The sequence below is a fragment of the Petromyzon marinus genome, chromosome 80 (genome assembly GCF_048934315.1).
Source record: "Petromyzon marinus isolate PM22_M1 ecotype Great Lakes invasive population chromosome 80, UKy_Petmar_22M1.pri1.0, whole genome shotgun sequence".
Lineage (NCBI taxonomy): Eukaryota > Metazoa > Chordata > Hyperoartia > Petromyzontiformes > Petromyzontidae > Petromyzon > Petromyzon marinus.
In genome coordinates, this window is record NC_133746.1 from 11,198,352 (window position 1) to 11,213,012 (window position 14,661).

A 14,661-nucleotide genomic window follows, 5' to 3' on the forward strand; every position below is an offset into this window, starting at 1 on the left:
GAGTCTCAACACTACCACCACAGTCTCAACACAACACCCACAGACTCAACACTACCACCACAGTCTCAACACCAACACCACAGTTTCAACACTACCACCACAGTCTCAACACTGCACTACAGTCTCAACACTACCACCACAGTCTCAACACTACCACCACAGTCTTAACACAACACCACAGACTCAACACTACCACCACAGTCTCAACACTACCACCACAGTCTCAACACTACCACCACAGTCTCAACACTACCACCACAGACTCAACACCAACCCACAGACTCAACACTACCACCACAGACTCAACACTACCACCACAGTCTCAACACTACCACCACAGTCTCAACACAACACCACAGTCTCAACACTACCACCACAGTCTCAACACTACCACCACAGACTCAACACTACCACCACAGTCTCAACACTACCACCACAGTCTGAACACAACACCACAGACTCAACACAACACCACAGTCTCAACACTACCACCACAGTCTCAACACTACCACCACAGTCTCAACACTACCACCACAGTCTCAACACCAACCCACAGTCTCAACACAACACCACAGACTCAACACTACCACCACAGACTCAACACAACACCACAGACTCAACACTACCACCACAGTCTCAACACCAACACCACAGACTCAACACTACCACCACAGTCTCAACACAACACCACAGTCTCAACACCAACCCACAGTCTCAACACAACACCACAGTCTCAACACAACACCCACAGTCTCAACACAACACCACAGTCTCAACACAACACAACAGACTCAACACTACACCACAGTCTCAACACCAACACCACAGACTCAACACTACCACCACAGTCTCAACACTACCACCACAGTCTCAACACTACCACCACAGTCTCAACACTACACCATAGACTCAACACTACACCATAGACTCAACACTACCCATAGACTCAACACTACCCATAGACTCAACACTAACCATGGACTCAACACTGTACCATAGACTCAACACTACACCATAGACTCAACACTACCACCACAGTCTCAACACCAACACCACAGACTCAACACTACCACCACAGTTTCAACACTACCACCACAGTCTCAACACCAACACCACAGACTCAACACTACCACCACAGTCTCAACACCAACACCACAGTCTCAACACTACCACCACAGTCTCAACACAACACCACAGACTCAACACTACCCACAGACTGAACACTGTACCATAGACTCAACACTACACCATAGACTCAACACTACCCACAGGCTCAATACTGCACCATAACCTCAACACTACCACCACAGTCTCAACACAACACCACAGTCTCAACACAACACCACAGACTCAACACCAACCCACAGTCTCAACATTACCACCACAGTCTCAACACAACACCACAGTCTCAACACAACACCCACAGACTCAACACTACCACCACAGTCTCAACACAACACCACAGTCTCAACACTACCACCACAGTCTCAACACTACCACCACAGTCTCAACACTACCACCACAGTTTCAACACTACCACCACAGTCTCAACACTACACCACAGTCTCAACACTACCACCACAGTCTCAACACAACACCAACACCACAGTCTCAACACAACACCACAGTCTCAACACAACACCACAGACTCAACACCAACCCACAGTCTCAACACAACACCACAGTCTCAACACTACCACCACAGTCTCAACACAACACCACAGTCTCAACACTACCACCACAGTCTCAACACAACACCCACAGACTCAACACCAACACCACAGTCTCAACACTACCACCACAGTCTCAACACCAACCCACAGTCTCAACACAACACCACAGACTGAACACTGTACCATAGACTCAACACTACACCATAGACTCAACACTACCCACAGACTCAATACTGCACCATAATCTCAACACTACCACCACAGTCTCAACACTACCACCACAGTCTCAACACTACCACCACAGTCTCAACACAACACCACAGACTCAACACCAACCCACAGTCTCAACACTACCACCACAGTCTCAACACTACCACCACAGTCTCAACACAACACCCACAGACTCAACACCAACCCACAGTCTCAACACAACACCACAGTCTCAACACCAACACCACAGACTCAACACTACCACCACAGTCTCAACACTACCACCACAGTCTCAACACAACACCACAGTCTCAACACAACACTACCCACAGACTCAACACACTACCACCACAGACTCAACACTACCACCACAGTCTCAACACCAACCCACAGACTCAACACTACCCACAGACTGAACACTGTACCATAGACTCAACACTACACCATAGACTCAACACTACCCACAGGCTCAATACTGCACCATAACCTCAACACTACCACCACAGTCTCAACACTACCACCACAGTCTCAACACAACACCACAGACTCAACACCAACCCACAGTCTCAACATTACCACCACAGTCTCAACACAACACCACAGACTCAACACTACCCACAGTCTCAACACAAACCCACAGTCTCAACACTACCACCACAGTCTCAACACTACCCACAGACTGAACACTGTACCATAGACTCAACACAACACCACAGACTGAACACTGTACCATAGACTCAACACTACCCACAGGCTCAATACTGCACCATAACCTCAACACTACCACCACAGTCTCAACACTACCACCCACAGACTCAACACTACCACCCACAGTCTCAACACCAACCCACAGTCTCAACACAACACCACCCACAGTCTCAACACCAACCCACACTTCTGCTGCCCCACTCCGCACCGCGCCAGCCTGCGGCTAGCCCGCTTCCCCTCCCGGCCGCCGCTGCCTTCGCTCGTGCCTGTGGGCAGCGTGGCCGGCCGTACGTGCTCCGACCTCTGCGGCCTGCCCCGGGGTACCGAGGTCGGCGCGGCGCTGGGAGACCTGCAGGCTGCCGTCTACGGCTGCCTGGAGAGGCACACGGATGCCGGTAAGGGGGTCCGGGACTTGTTGGGGTGGGTAGGGTAGGGTGGGTAGGGTAGGGTGGAGGGGTCAGTGAGGGTTGTCACCCATAGAGACACATTGAAACCCATAGAGATACATAGAGACCCATAGAGACACATAGAGACCCATAGAGATACTTGGAGAGTTGTCACCCATAGAGACACATTGAAACCCATAGAGATACATAGAGACGCATAGAGACACATAGAGACCCATAGAGATACTTAGAGACGCATAGAGATACATAGAGACCCATAGACATACATAGATACCCATAGAGATACATAGAGATACACAGGGACCCATAGAGATACATAGAGACCCATAGAGATACATAGAGACCCATAGAGATACATTGAGACCCATAGAGACACATTGAGACCCATAGAGATACATAGAGACCCATAGAGATACATTGAGACCCATAGAGACACATTGAGACCCATAGAGATACATAGAGATCCATAGAGATACACAGAGACCCATAGAGACACATAGAGACCCATTAGAGATACACAGAGACCCATAGAGATACAAAGAGATACATAGAGACCCATAGAGATGCACAAAGACCCATAGAGCTACATAGAGACCCACAGAGATACATAGAGATGCATAGAGACCCATAGAGATACATAGAGACCCATAGAGATACATAGAGACCCATAGAGACACATTGAGACCCATAGAGATACATAGAGACCCATAGAGATGCAGAGACCCATAGAGATACACAGAGACCCATAGAGATACATAGAGACCCATAGAGATGCATAGAGACCCATATAGACACATAGAGATACACAGAGACCCATAGAGGTACACAGAGACCCATAGAGATACATAGAGACACAGAGATACATAGAGACCCATAGAGATACATAGATATACATAGAGACCCACATAGATACAGAGATACCCACAGAGATACATAGATACCCAGCGAGATACACAGAGACCCATAGAGATGCATGGAGACCCATTGAGATGCATAGAGACCCATAGAGATACATAGAGACCCATAGAGATGCATAGAGACCCATAGAGATACACAGAGTCCTATAGAGATACATAGAGACCCATAGAGATGCTTAGAGACCCATATAGACACATAGAGATACACAGAGACCCATAGAGGTACACAGAGACCCATAGAGATACATAGAGACCCATAGAGATACATAGAGATGCACAGAGATATATAGATACCCATTGAGATACGTAGAGGTACACAGAGACCCATAGAGATACATAGAGACCCATAGAGATACATAGAGACCCATAGAGATTCATAGAAATACATAGAGACCCACATAGATACAGAGATACCCACAGAGATACATAGATACCCAGCGAGATATACAGAGACCCATAGAGATGCATGGAGACCCATTGAGATACATAGAGACCCATAGAGATGCATAGAGATCCATAGAGATACATAGAGACCCATAGAGATGCATAGAGACCCATAGAGATACACAGATACCTATAGAGATACATAGAGACCCATAGAGATGCATAGAGACCCATATAGACACATAGAGATACACAGAGACCCATAGAGGTACAAAGAGACCCATAGAGATACATAGAGACCCATAGAGATACATAGAGATGCACAGAGATACATAGAGACCCATTGAGATACGTAGAGGTACACAGAGACCCATAGAGATACATAGAGACCCATAGAGATACATAGAGACCCATAGAGATTCATAGATATACATAGAGACCCACATAGATACATAGAGACCCAGCGAGATACACAGATACCCATAGAGATACATAGATATACATAGAGACCCACGTAGATACAGAGATACCCACAGAGATACATAGATACCCAGCGAGATACACAGAGACCCATAGAGATGCATGGAGACCCATAGATGAACACGACATTTGTTTGTATTGTTAGCAGGTGTAAGCCTCTACTGAGCTATGTGCTAGCTCCCATCCAGACGCGACACTGGGATATCACCAGTGGCAGCAGCTCAGCCTGAACGGCTTATCGGGTGGAACATTGATATCAGCAGCCAAGCACTCAAACCGTGTGACGTCGACTCCAAATGTGGAGGGATGAAACCCGAGGAACCGGGGAAAAATCGACGTCACCACAGGGAGAGAGACGCAGACTCCAAATCTACAGCAGCAGCAGCAGGCATCGTCAGGGTCGGGATCGAACTCCACGACCTCCTGCATACCAGGCGAGGTAGTCAACATCTCCTAGCCACCGTGATGATGATGATGAGAGAGAGAGAGAGACACAGACCTCCTGTACACCAGGCGAGGTAGTCAACATCTCCTAGACCACCGTGATGATGATGATGATGAGAGAGATACACAGACCTCCTGTACACCAGGCGAGGTAGTCAACATCTCCTAGACCACCGTGATGATGATGATGATGAGAGAGATACACAGACCTCCTGTACACCAGGCGATGTAGTCAACATCTCCTAGACCACCGTGGTGATGATGATGATGATGAGAGAGACACAGACCTCCTGTAGACCAGGCGAGGTAGTCAACATCTCCTAGACACCGTGTTGATGATGATGATGATGAGAGAGAGACGCAGACTCCAAATCTACAGCAGCAGCAGCAGGCATCGTCAGGGTCGGGATCGAACCCACGACCTCCTGCACACCAGGCGAGGTAGTCAACATCTCCTAGACACCGTGTTGATGATGATGATGAGAGAGAGAGAGACGCAGACTCCAAATCCACAGCGGCGGCAGCAGCAGGCGTCGTCAGGGTCGGGATCGAACCCACGACCTCCTGCACACCAGGCGAGGTAGTCACCATCTCCTAGACACCGTGTTGATGATGAGGAGAGAGACAGACCTCCTGTAGACCAGGCGAGGTAGTCAACATCTCCTAGACACCGTGTTGATGATGAGGAGAGAGAGAGACGCAGACTCCAAATCTACAGCAGCAGCAGCAGGCTTCGTCAGGGTTGCGATCGAACCCACGACCTCCTATAGACCAGGCGAGGTAGTCAACATCTTTTAGACACCACGATGATGATGATGAGAGAGAGAGACACAGACTCCAAATGTACAGCCGCAGCAGGCGTTTTCAGGGTCGGGATCGAGCCCACGACCTCCAGTATACCAGGCGAGGTAGTCAACATCTCCTAGACCACCGTGATGATGATGATGATGAGAGAGAGAGAGAGAGACACAGACCTCCTGTACACCAGGCGAGGTAGTCAACATCTCCTAGCCACCATGATGATGATGAGAGAGAGAGAGAGACACAGACTCCAAATCTACAGCAGTAGCAGCAGGCATCGTCAGGGTCGGGATCGAACCCACGACCTCCTGTATACCAGGCGAGGTAGTCAACATCTCCTAGACCACCGTGATGATGATGAGAGAGAGAGAGACACAGACTCCAAATCTACAGCAGCAGCAACAGCAGGCGTCATCAGGGTCGGGATCGAACCCACGACCTCCTGCATACCACAATAGGTTTTGCCCTTTCTGGCCATGATAAAACGGTTGGTGTTAAGATGTTAAAACACCAAACTTCTCATCACCTTAACACAGCTTGTTTCATGGTTGGCCAGAAAGGGAGAAACCTCTCCTTACATCTTGATACCGCCATAGTGACTCAATCGGAGAGGCACTGAGAGCTGGAGGCACTCGGCACGCGCCCACGTGACTTTACCCAATAGAACCAAAGAGTATGGATCCTAGCAGTCACGAAAGCTTCAAATCTAGAATGCGCCAGCGGGTTGAAACTTCCACAGAATCCGCCTGTAGTCCACTGTGGTTCCCAGTCAGGACAGCTGACACTCCAAACGACAGCCCCCCAGGGGAGGAGGAGGATGGGGGGGCGGACGGTGGTCCCCTCTTATGCTGCCACGCCCCCCTTCCTAGAACCTACCCGCGGGTTTCCCGGCGTTGCCCCCCTTTCCGTGACCTCACGACCTCCTCTTGATGCCAAGAGCCGGGACGGTCGCGTCTACGCGCAGCTTCCCGGCGGCTGGTTCCAACGGTCCGGAACGCCGTCCTCCTCCCCCCCGTGACATTCGCACAAGCGTCTCCGCGATCTTACTTTGGCTCTCTCGGTAAGGCCCCCACGCAGAACGAGAAATAGAAATAACGGAATCGATGAAATAAGGCGAGGCAATTCTCGCGACGTTTTTGGCCACAGCGCGGGTGGCCCTTCGTCAGGTGAAGGGGGCGAGACTGTCTGGGGCGGACGGCGCTGGAGCGAAATTAAAATGATAATTTGTCGTTTTATGCTCCATTCTACGTGGTTGGCGACTTCACCGAAAGAACCAAAGAAGATGAATCCTTGCAGTCACGAAGGCTTTCAATCGCAGCGTCTCCGCAGTCCGCGAATTTTGCGCGCGTTGTGAGTTTCATCGTTGTTATTGTAACGATCGTATTCTTGGTCCTTTCTGTAAAGTCACAATAAAATAATTAAAATGTTTTAAAAGCGTTAACCCCTTCTGTATATATATCTGTGTATCTCTACGTATCTCCAAGGGTCTCTGTGTATCTGTGTGTTTGTATGTATCTCTATGGGTCTCTGTGTATCTCTATGTATCTCTATGGGTCTCTATGCATCTATATGTATCTCTATGGATCTCTATGCATCTCTATGGGTCTCTGTGTATCTCTATGTATCTCTATGGGTCTCTGTGCATCTCTATGTATATCTATGGGTCTCTATGCATCTCTGTGGGTTTTTATGTATCTCTATGGGTCTCTATGTATCTCTACGTGTCTGTATGGGTCTCTATGCATCTCTGTGGGTTTGTATGTATCTCTATGGGTCTCTGTGTATCTCTACGTGTCTGTATGGGTCTCTATGCATCTCTGTGGGTTTGTATGTATCTCTATGGGTCTCTATGTATATCTACGTGTCTATATGGGTCTCTATGTTTATCTGTGGGTTGGTATGTATCTCTATGGGTCTCTGTGCATCTCTATGTGTCTATATGGGTCTCTATGCATCTCTGTGGGTTTGTATGTATCTCTATGGGTCTCTATGTATCTCTACGTGTCTATATGGGTCTCTATGTTTATCTGTGGGTTTGTATGTATCTCTATGGGTCTCTGTGTATCTCTACGTGTCTATATGGGTCTCTATGCATCTCTGTGGGTTTGTATGTATCTCCATGGGTCTCTATGTATCTCTGTGCATCTCTATGTATCTATATGGGTCTCTGTGCTTCTCTGTGGGTTTGTACATATCTCTATGGGTCTCTGTGTATCTCTATGTACCTCTATGGGTCTCTGTGTATCTCTATGTATCTCTATGGGTCTCTATGCATCTCTATGTATCTCTATGGGTCTCTGTGTATCTCTATGTATCTCTATGGGTCTCTGTGCATCTCTATGTATATCTATGGGTCTCTATGCATCTCTGTGGGTTTTTATGTATCTCTATGGGTCTCTATGTATATCTATGTGTCTATATGGGTCTCTATGTATATCTGTGGGTTTGTATGTATCTCTATGGGTCTCTATGTATCTCTGTGGGTCTCTATGTATCTCTATGGGTCTCTGTGTATCTCCGTGGGTTTTATTATTTCATTGTTTCCCTTCTACGTGGTGGTGACTTTACCGAAAGAACCGAGAATACGAATCCCTGCAGTCACGAACGCTTTAAATCAACAATTACAATTATCTTTAGATCCCCCCCTCTGGTGCATCGACTGGCCCGCTGCCGTCAGGGCTGCTGTAAGCTGCAGGTCCCCTTCCACTCGTCAGCAGCCAGCGTCGTGCTGCTACGTAGCCAATTCTACGTCACTGCAGTGGCAAGGGAGGTCCCATAATTGTAGCTGCTCAGCCCTCCGAGCTCTCAGTGTCCTGATAGTGGCGTTGTCCGTGTGCCGTTCGGCTTTTCGGCGCTGTCCTCTTTGTCCAACGCCGTTTGTCACCGGGCTCTAAAGAAAAGCCGTCCTCTGGTTCCGGACCGATCCGTTTCAAAGACAATGCACCGTCATATACCCCAGCCAGAGCCACGTGTTTTTTTTCTGTTTGTTTGCATGTTCACCACAAGCATACGTGGCGAACGCAGAGACACGATTCCTTGCAAGCGGTTTCAGTTTGGTGTTTTAGCATCTCAACACGGCTGTTTTATTATGGCAAGAAAAAGGGTGAAACCTTTCCTTGCGCAAAGGCAAAGATCCCCGGGTGCAGCCTTTTGAAAGGAATTTAAATGAGTACACTTTAAATCCTTTAACGAGGATCCATTTGGGGGGTGGGGGGCAAGTCTGGTGCCAGCGGCCGCGGTGATTCCAGCTCCAATAGCGAATATTGAAGCTGTTGCAGTTAACAAGCTCGTAGTTGGATCTTGGGAAAGGGGGGTATTGCGGTCCGCCGCGAGGTGCGTCACTGCCTGTCCCGGAACCCCCCGCCAACTCTCGGTGCTCCCCGGATGCTCTTGGTTGAGTGTCCTGCGGGGTTCCCGACCGTTTACTCTGAGAAATTTGGAGCGTTCAAAGCAGGCCGCCCGCCTGAATAGCGCAGCGGGGAATGAATGGAATAGGATTGAAAGCTTTCGTGACTGCAAGGATTCATCTTCTTTGGTTCTTTCGGTAAAGTCACCACCACCACCACCACGTAGAATGAGAATAAAATAATAAAATAACACGATAAAATTCTCACGACGTTTCAGGCCACAACGCAAGCGGCCTTCTTCAGGTGAAAGGTACAGACCTGTGAAAGGTACAGACCTGTAACCTTTCACCTGATTGAAGCTCTGTCGTCCCGACAGGTCTGTACCTTTCACCTGAAGACGGCCGCTTGCGTTGTGGCCCGAAACGTCGTGAGAATTTTATCGTGTTATTTTATTGTTTTATTCTCATTCTACGTGGTGGTGACTTTACCGAAAGAACCAAAGAAAATGGAATAGGACCTCGGTTCTATTTAGTTGGCTTTCGGAACAGAGGCCATGATTGAAGAGCGACTTGCCGGGGGCGTTCGTATTGTGCCGTTAGAGGCGTGTGATGGTGTGGGGAGCAGTGACGCGGTGGTTACCTGTACTGCATTTGGCCACGAACCTGGCGACCCGAGTTCGATACCCGCTCGCGTCCCGCCACTAGCGCCGGCTTTGGCAAGTGCCGAAGGCCGGCGCTCTGGCACGCGGGTGAGTTGACCCAGGGGAGGCCCAAGACCGCATGCGCTGTTCCATCACCATGTAGTCCAGCAGATGTTCTTGCTTGGACCCGGCGTGCATCCACGGTGTTGTGTGGATGCGCCGATGCCGGAACAGCGCAATAAGTCTAGCAGCCTCCCACCGTTGTTACTGAGATGATCTGGCCCATGCCCTCCAGTCACTCCTGACCAAGGTGCCAGCATCATGACCAACTCGGGCATTGAAGTCACCCAACAAGATGACTCTATCCCGAGGGGCCACTTTAGCTATCACCTGGGACAGGAGGTCATAGAAGGCATCTGACTCATCGGCCTTGCCTGTGTAACGTCAACTTGACACACTTCTCTTGAGGTGGCACTTTAATGAAGATACGTTGACACTTGACACCAGGCGGAGACCCCCACTGAAACAGCCCCGAGTCTCCCGCGCATCTCCCACTTATATATCAACACGAGGCCACGCCCCCCCTTCTCGATCATTCTCGCTGACTCTGGACGCTCGCTCCACCGGCAGACTCCACCGACCGACCTCTGCCCCGTCACCAGACCACGCTCCCTTCTCGAACATTCCCGTAGCCACCAGTCCCTTCGCACTCACAGCTGACTCCCCTGTCATTACCTCCTGTGGCCACCAGTCCCTTTGCATTCACAACTGACTCCCCTGTCATTACCTCCCGTGGCCACCAGTCCCTTCACTCTCACAACTGACTCCCCTGTTATTACGTCCCATAGCCACCAGTCCCTTCGCACTCATAACTGACTCCCCTGTCATTATTCCCCGTGGCCACCAGTCCCTTCGCACTCACAGCTGACTTCCGTATCATTACCTCCCGTAGCCACCAGTCCCTTCACACTCACAACTGACTCCCCTGTCATTACGTCCCATAGCCACCAGTCCCTTCGCACTCATAACTGACTCCCCTGTCATTACCTCCCGTAGCCACCAGTCCCTTCGCACTCACAACTGACTCCCCTGTCATTACCTCCCGTGGCCACCAGTCCCTTCGCACTCACAACTCACTCCCCTGTCATTACGTCCCGTGACCACTAGTGCATTCGTACTGTAAGCTGACCTCCCTGTCATTACATCCCGTGACCACCAGTCCCTTCACACTCACAGCTGACTCCCCTGTCATTACCTCCCGTGGCCACGAGTCCACTCACACCGCATGCAGGCTCTATTGTATCCCTCCACGGATGTTAATCTTCGGTGGAGGCATAAGCAACCACGACCACCACTCCTCGCCTCTTGTTGATGGGGAGGCGAGCCCACAGCAGCCTGGGGCTTACAGCTTCCCACACCTCACCGCCACGCTCCCACGCCCCCTTAATTATTCCGTTCAGAAGCAATTCCACTCGCTGTTGTTTGGAATTTTCCTGCCCCGAGTAGAGGACTGTCCACTCCTCATGGTGGCAGGAGCCAGAGCCGGTCCACCTGACCTCCCGAATACCCCAGAGATCCACGCGGTACCGGTCCAGCTCCCGACAGAGGAATTGCAGCCTCCCCTCCGCAGAGACATTCTGCGTGGTCTCTCTCACACACACACACACACACGCACCAAGACAAAGGTCCACCGTGTAGCCTTAACTGACTATCGGGGCAAGCGCTGTTAGCAAGCACCTGTGAAGTGGTGATGTTTACTACACACCGCACCAGGTACTCGAGGCTCAGTCGACCCAGGGGAGGCCCAGGACCGGTGCAGATAATCGTCACCGGCGTTGCACGTGGGCAGGAATCGCCACCGGGCCGCCAGGCTCATAGAGCAGTGTGCTAATCGCTGCACCACCGCTCCCCACACAACAACAACAACCGCCATTCGCCACTAAGTGGCGGTGACGTCACCACGGTGCTTGTGCCAGGATAGGTGCACGTTAAGGCCACGTGAAGTGTCGAACGCCCGCTCGCAGGTCACGCGACAGATGCTAGCTGGTGCCGTGGGTTGACCGCTGTGCCAGGCTAGGTGCAGGGGGAGGTCACATGACAGACCCAGCTGGTGCCGTGGGTTGATCGCTGTGCCAGGCTAGGTGCAGGAGGAGGTGATCACGGGACAGACCCAGCAGGTGGCATGGGTTGACTGCTGTGCCAGGCTAGGTGCAGGGGGAGGAGGTCACGGGACAGACCCAGCAGGTGCTGTGGGTTGATTGCTGTGCCAGGCTAGGTGCACTTGGAGGTCACGGGACAGACCCAGCAGGTGCCGTGGGTTGACTGCTGTGCCAGGCTAGGTGCAGGGGGAGGAGGTCACGGGACAGACCCAGCAGGTGCCATGGGTTGACTGCTGTGCCAGGCTAGGTGCATGAGAAGGTCACGGGGACAGACCCAGCAGGTGCCACGGGTTGACTGCTGTGCCAGGCTAGGTGCAGGGGGAGGAGGTCACGGGGACAGACCCAGCAGGTGCCAATCGACCGACTGAGGTGACTACTGGCCGATGCACCACCTGCGCCCCCCCCCCCCATACTGTGCCAGGCTAGGTGCACGCTAAGGCCCCCGCGCGGAGTGACTCGTGCTCCCTCTCTCACACTCGCAGTCCTCAACATCGGCACGTCGGCGCAGCTGGCCTACGTCCTCCCGCCCGGCCTCCATCCTCCTCCTCCTCCTCATCCTCCTCCTCCTCCTCCTCGTCCTCCTCCTCCATCGTCGTCGTCATCGCTGACCGCCGACCGCCCACCTCCACACGCGGCTCCGGACGACTCCAACGCGGGCGGTTCCCCTTGGCCGTGCGGCGGCGGCGGTGGTGGTGGTGGTGGTGGCGGTGGCGGTGGCAGTGGTGGTGGCGGTGGTGGCAGTGGTGGCGGTGGTGTTGGTGATGGCGTGGTGAGGGACGTGCTCCCGTACGTTGGCGACCGGCGTCTGTGCGTCGCAGCGTCCCTCAATGGCGGCAACGTCCTCGCCATGTTCGTCGACACGCTGAGGTCGTGGGTCGCCGACCTCGGTACGCGACGCGCAAGCCAGGAGGACAACGCTGGCTACCGCCACCACTGACAACCACCACCACTGACAACCACCACCACTACTGACAACCACCACCACCGCTGACAACCACCACCACTGACAACCACCACCACTGACAACCACCACCACCACTACTGACAACCACCACCACCACTACTACTGACCACCACCACTGACCACCACTACTGACAACCACCACCACCACCACTGACAACCACCACCACTACTGACCACCACCACCACCACCACTACTAACAGTGACCCATAGACTAACACTGACCCATAGACTAACACTGGACCCATAGACTAACACTGGACCTATAGACCCACACTGAACCCATAGACTAACACTGACCCATAGACTAACACTGGACCCATAGACCCACACTGAACCCATAGACTAACACTGACCCATAGACTAACACTGGACCCATAGACCCACACTGAACCCATAGACTAACACTGAACCCATAGACCAACACTGGACCCATAGACTAACACTGGACCCATAGACTAACAATGGACCCATAGACCCACACTGAACCCATAGACTAACACTGACCCATAGACTAACACTGACCCATAGACTAACACTGAACCTAGATTTGAAGCTTTCGTGACTGCAAGGATCCATACTCTTTGGTTCTATTCGGTAAAGTCACGTAGGTAAAAAATAAAACAACAAAAATCACGACGTTTCGGCCACAACACAAGCTGCCTTCATCAGGTGAAGGGACCAGGCTGTCTCGAGGACAGCGCTGGAGTGAAACACAGCCAAGCTCAGACCGTGACCTTTAAGCTGTGTGAGAGTAATTAAGGTGCCTTGACAAAGGAATTAGCATAAAAAATTGCATTTTAATAGGCGGACTTAGCATGATGAAAGGTAGGGAGGGGGTTGACCTGTGCAGGCTGGCGAGGGGACACGGCAGCGTCCACATGCTGGTGGTGTGAAAAGGGGATTTTAAGAAGCTGCAAAAGTTTGGGGTACCACTACTTGAAAAAATATACTGTACCATTGACAAACTAGGTTAATGTTTGGTTCGATTTAGAACATCTTTCCAATGGTTGCTTAATTTGAAACCATCTTCTCGGTTGAAATTGTGTTTGTGTTTGTAGATCTGAATTGCCTCGTGAACAAATCTCTGATAAAAACCCGTGGGTTTGCAAAGTACCTTGGTATCGGAGAAAATTATATCGTGATCACCCACAGCGTTGTAACAGTGATCAGCTACGGCAGAAGAATTCGTTCTGCCGTGTTTCAAATCTGATTTGTGCTCGCGAATTCGGTCAGAGACATGTCGCTTCGTCTCCCCGATATAGCAATCACCGCAGGTACAACTCAATTTGTAAACCCCGGGGTACTGTAAGTCAGGAATGACATCCTTCACGGATGGGATCAGATCACGAATTTTGCGTGCAGTATTGAACCGGACCTGGATCTTGTGTTTGTTTAGAATTTTGGAAATCTTTTTAGTAACACCTGCTATATATGAGGGTACTTCCATGGGTTCCCCCTTGTCACCAGTGATAGCCAATGTTTTCATGGAGAAATTTGAATCGGACGCCATCCAGACTTCCACCCTC

The 14,661-nt window shown here is 51.1% G+C and overlaps 1 protein-coding gene across 1 annotated transcript in view; it reads left to right on the forward strand.

Moving 5' to 3' along the window:
• Positions 1-14,661, forward strand: part of SHPK (sedoheptulokinase) — a 42,503-nt gene that overhangs the window by 14,797 nt on the left and 13,045 nt on the right. The window contains exons 5-6 of the mRNA XM_032981392.2: positions 2,808-2,986; positions 12,653-13,057. Coding sequence (XP_032837283.1) covers positions 2,808-2,986; positions 12,653-13,057 — 584 coding nt within the window. The remainder of the gene's footprint in view (positions 1-2,807; positions 2,987-12,652; positions 13,058-14,661) is intronic.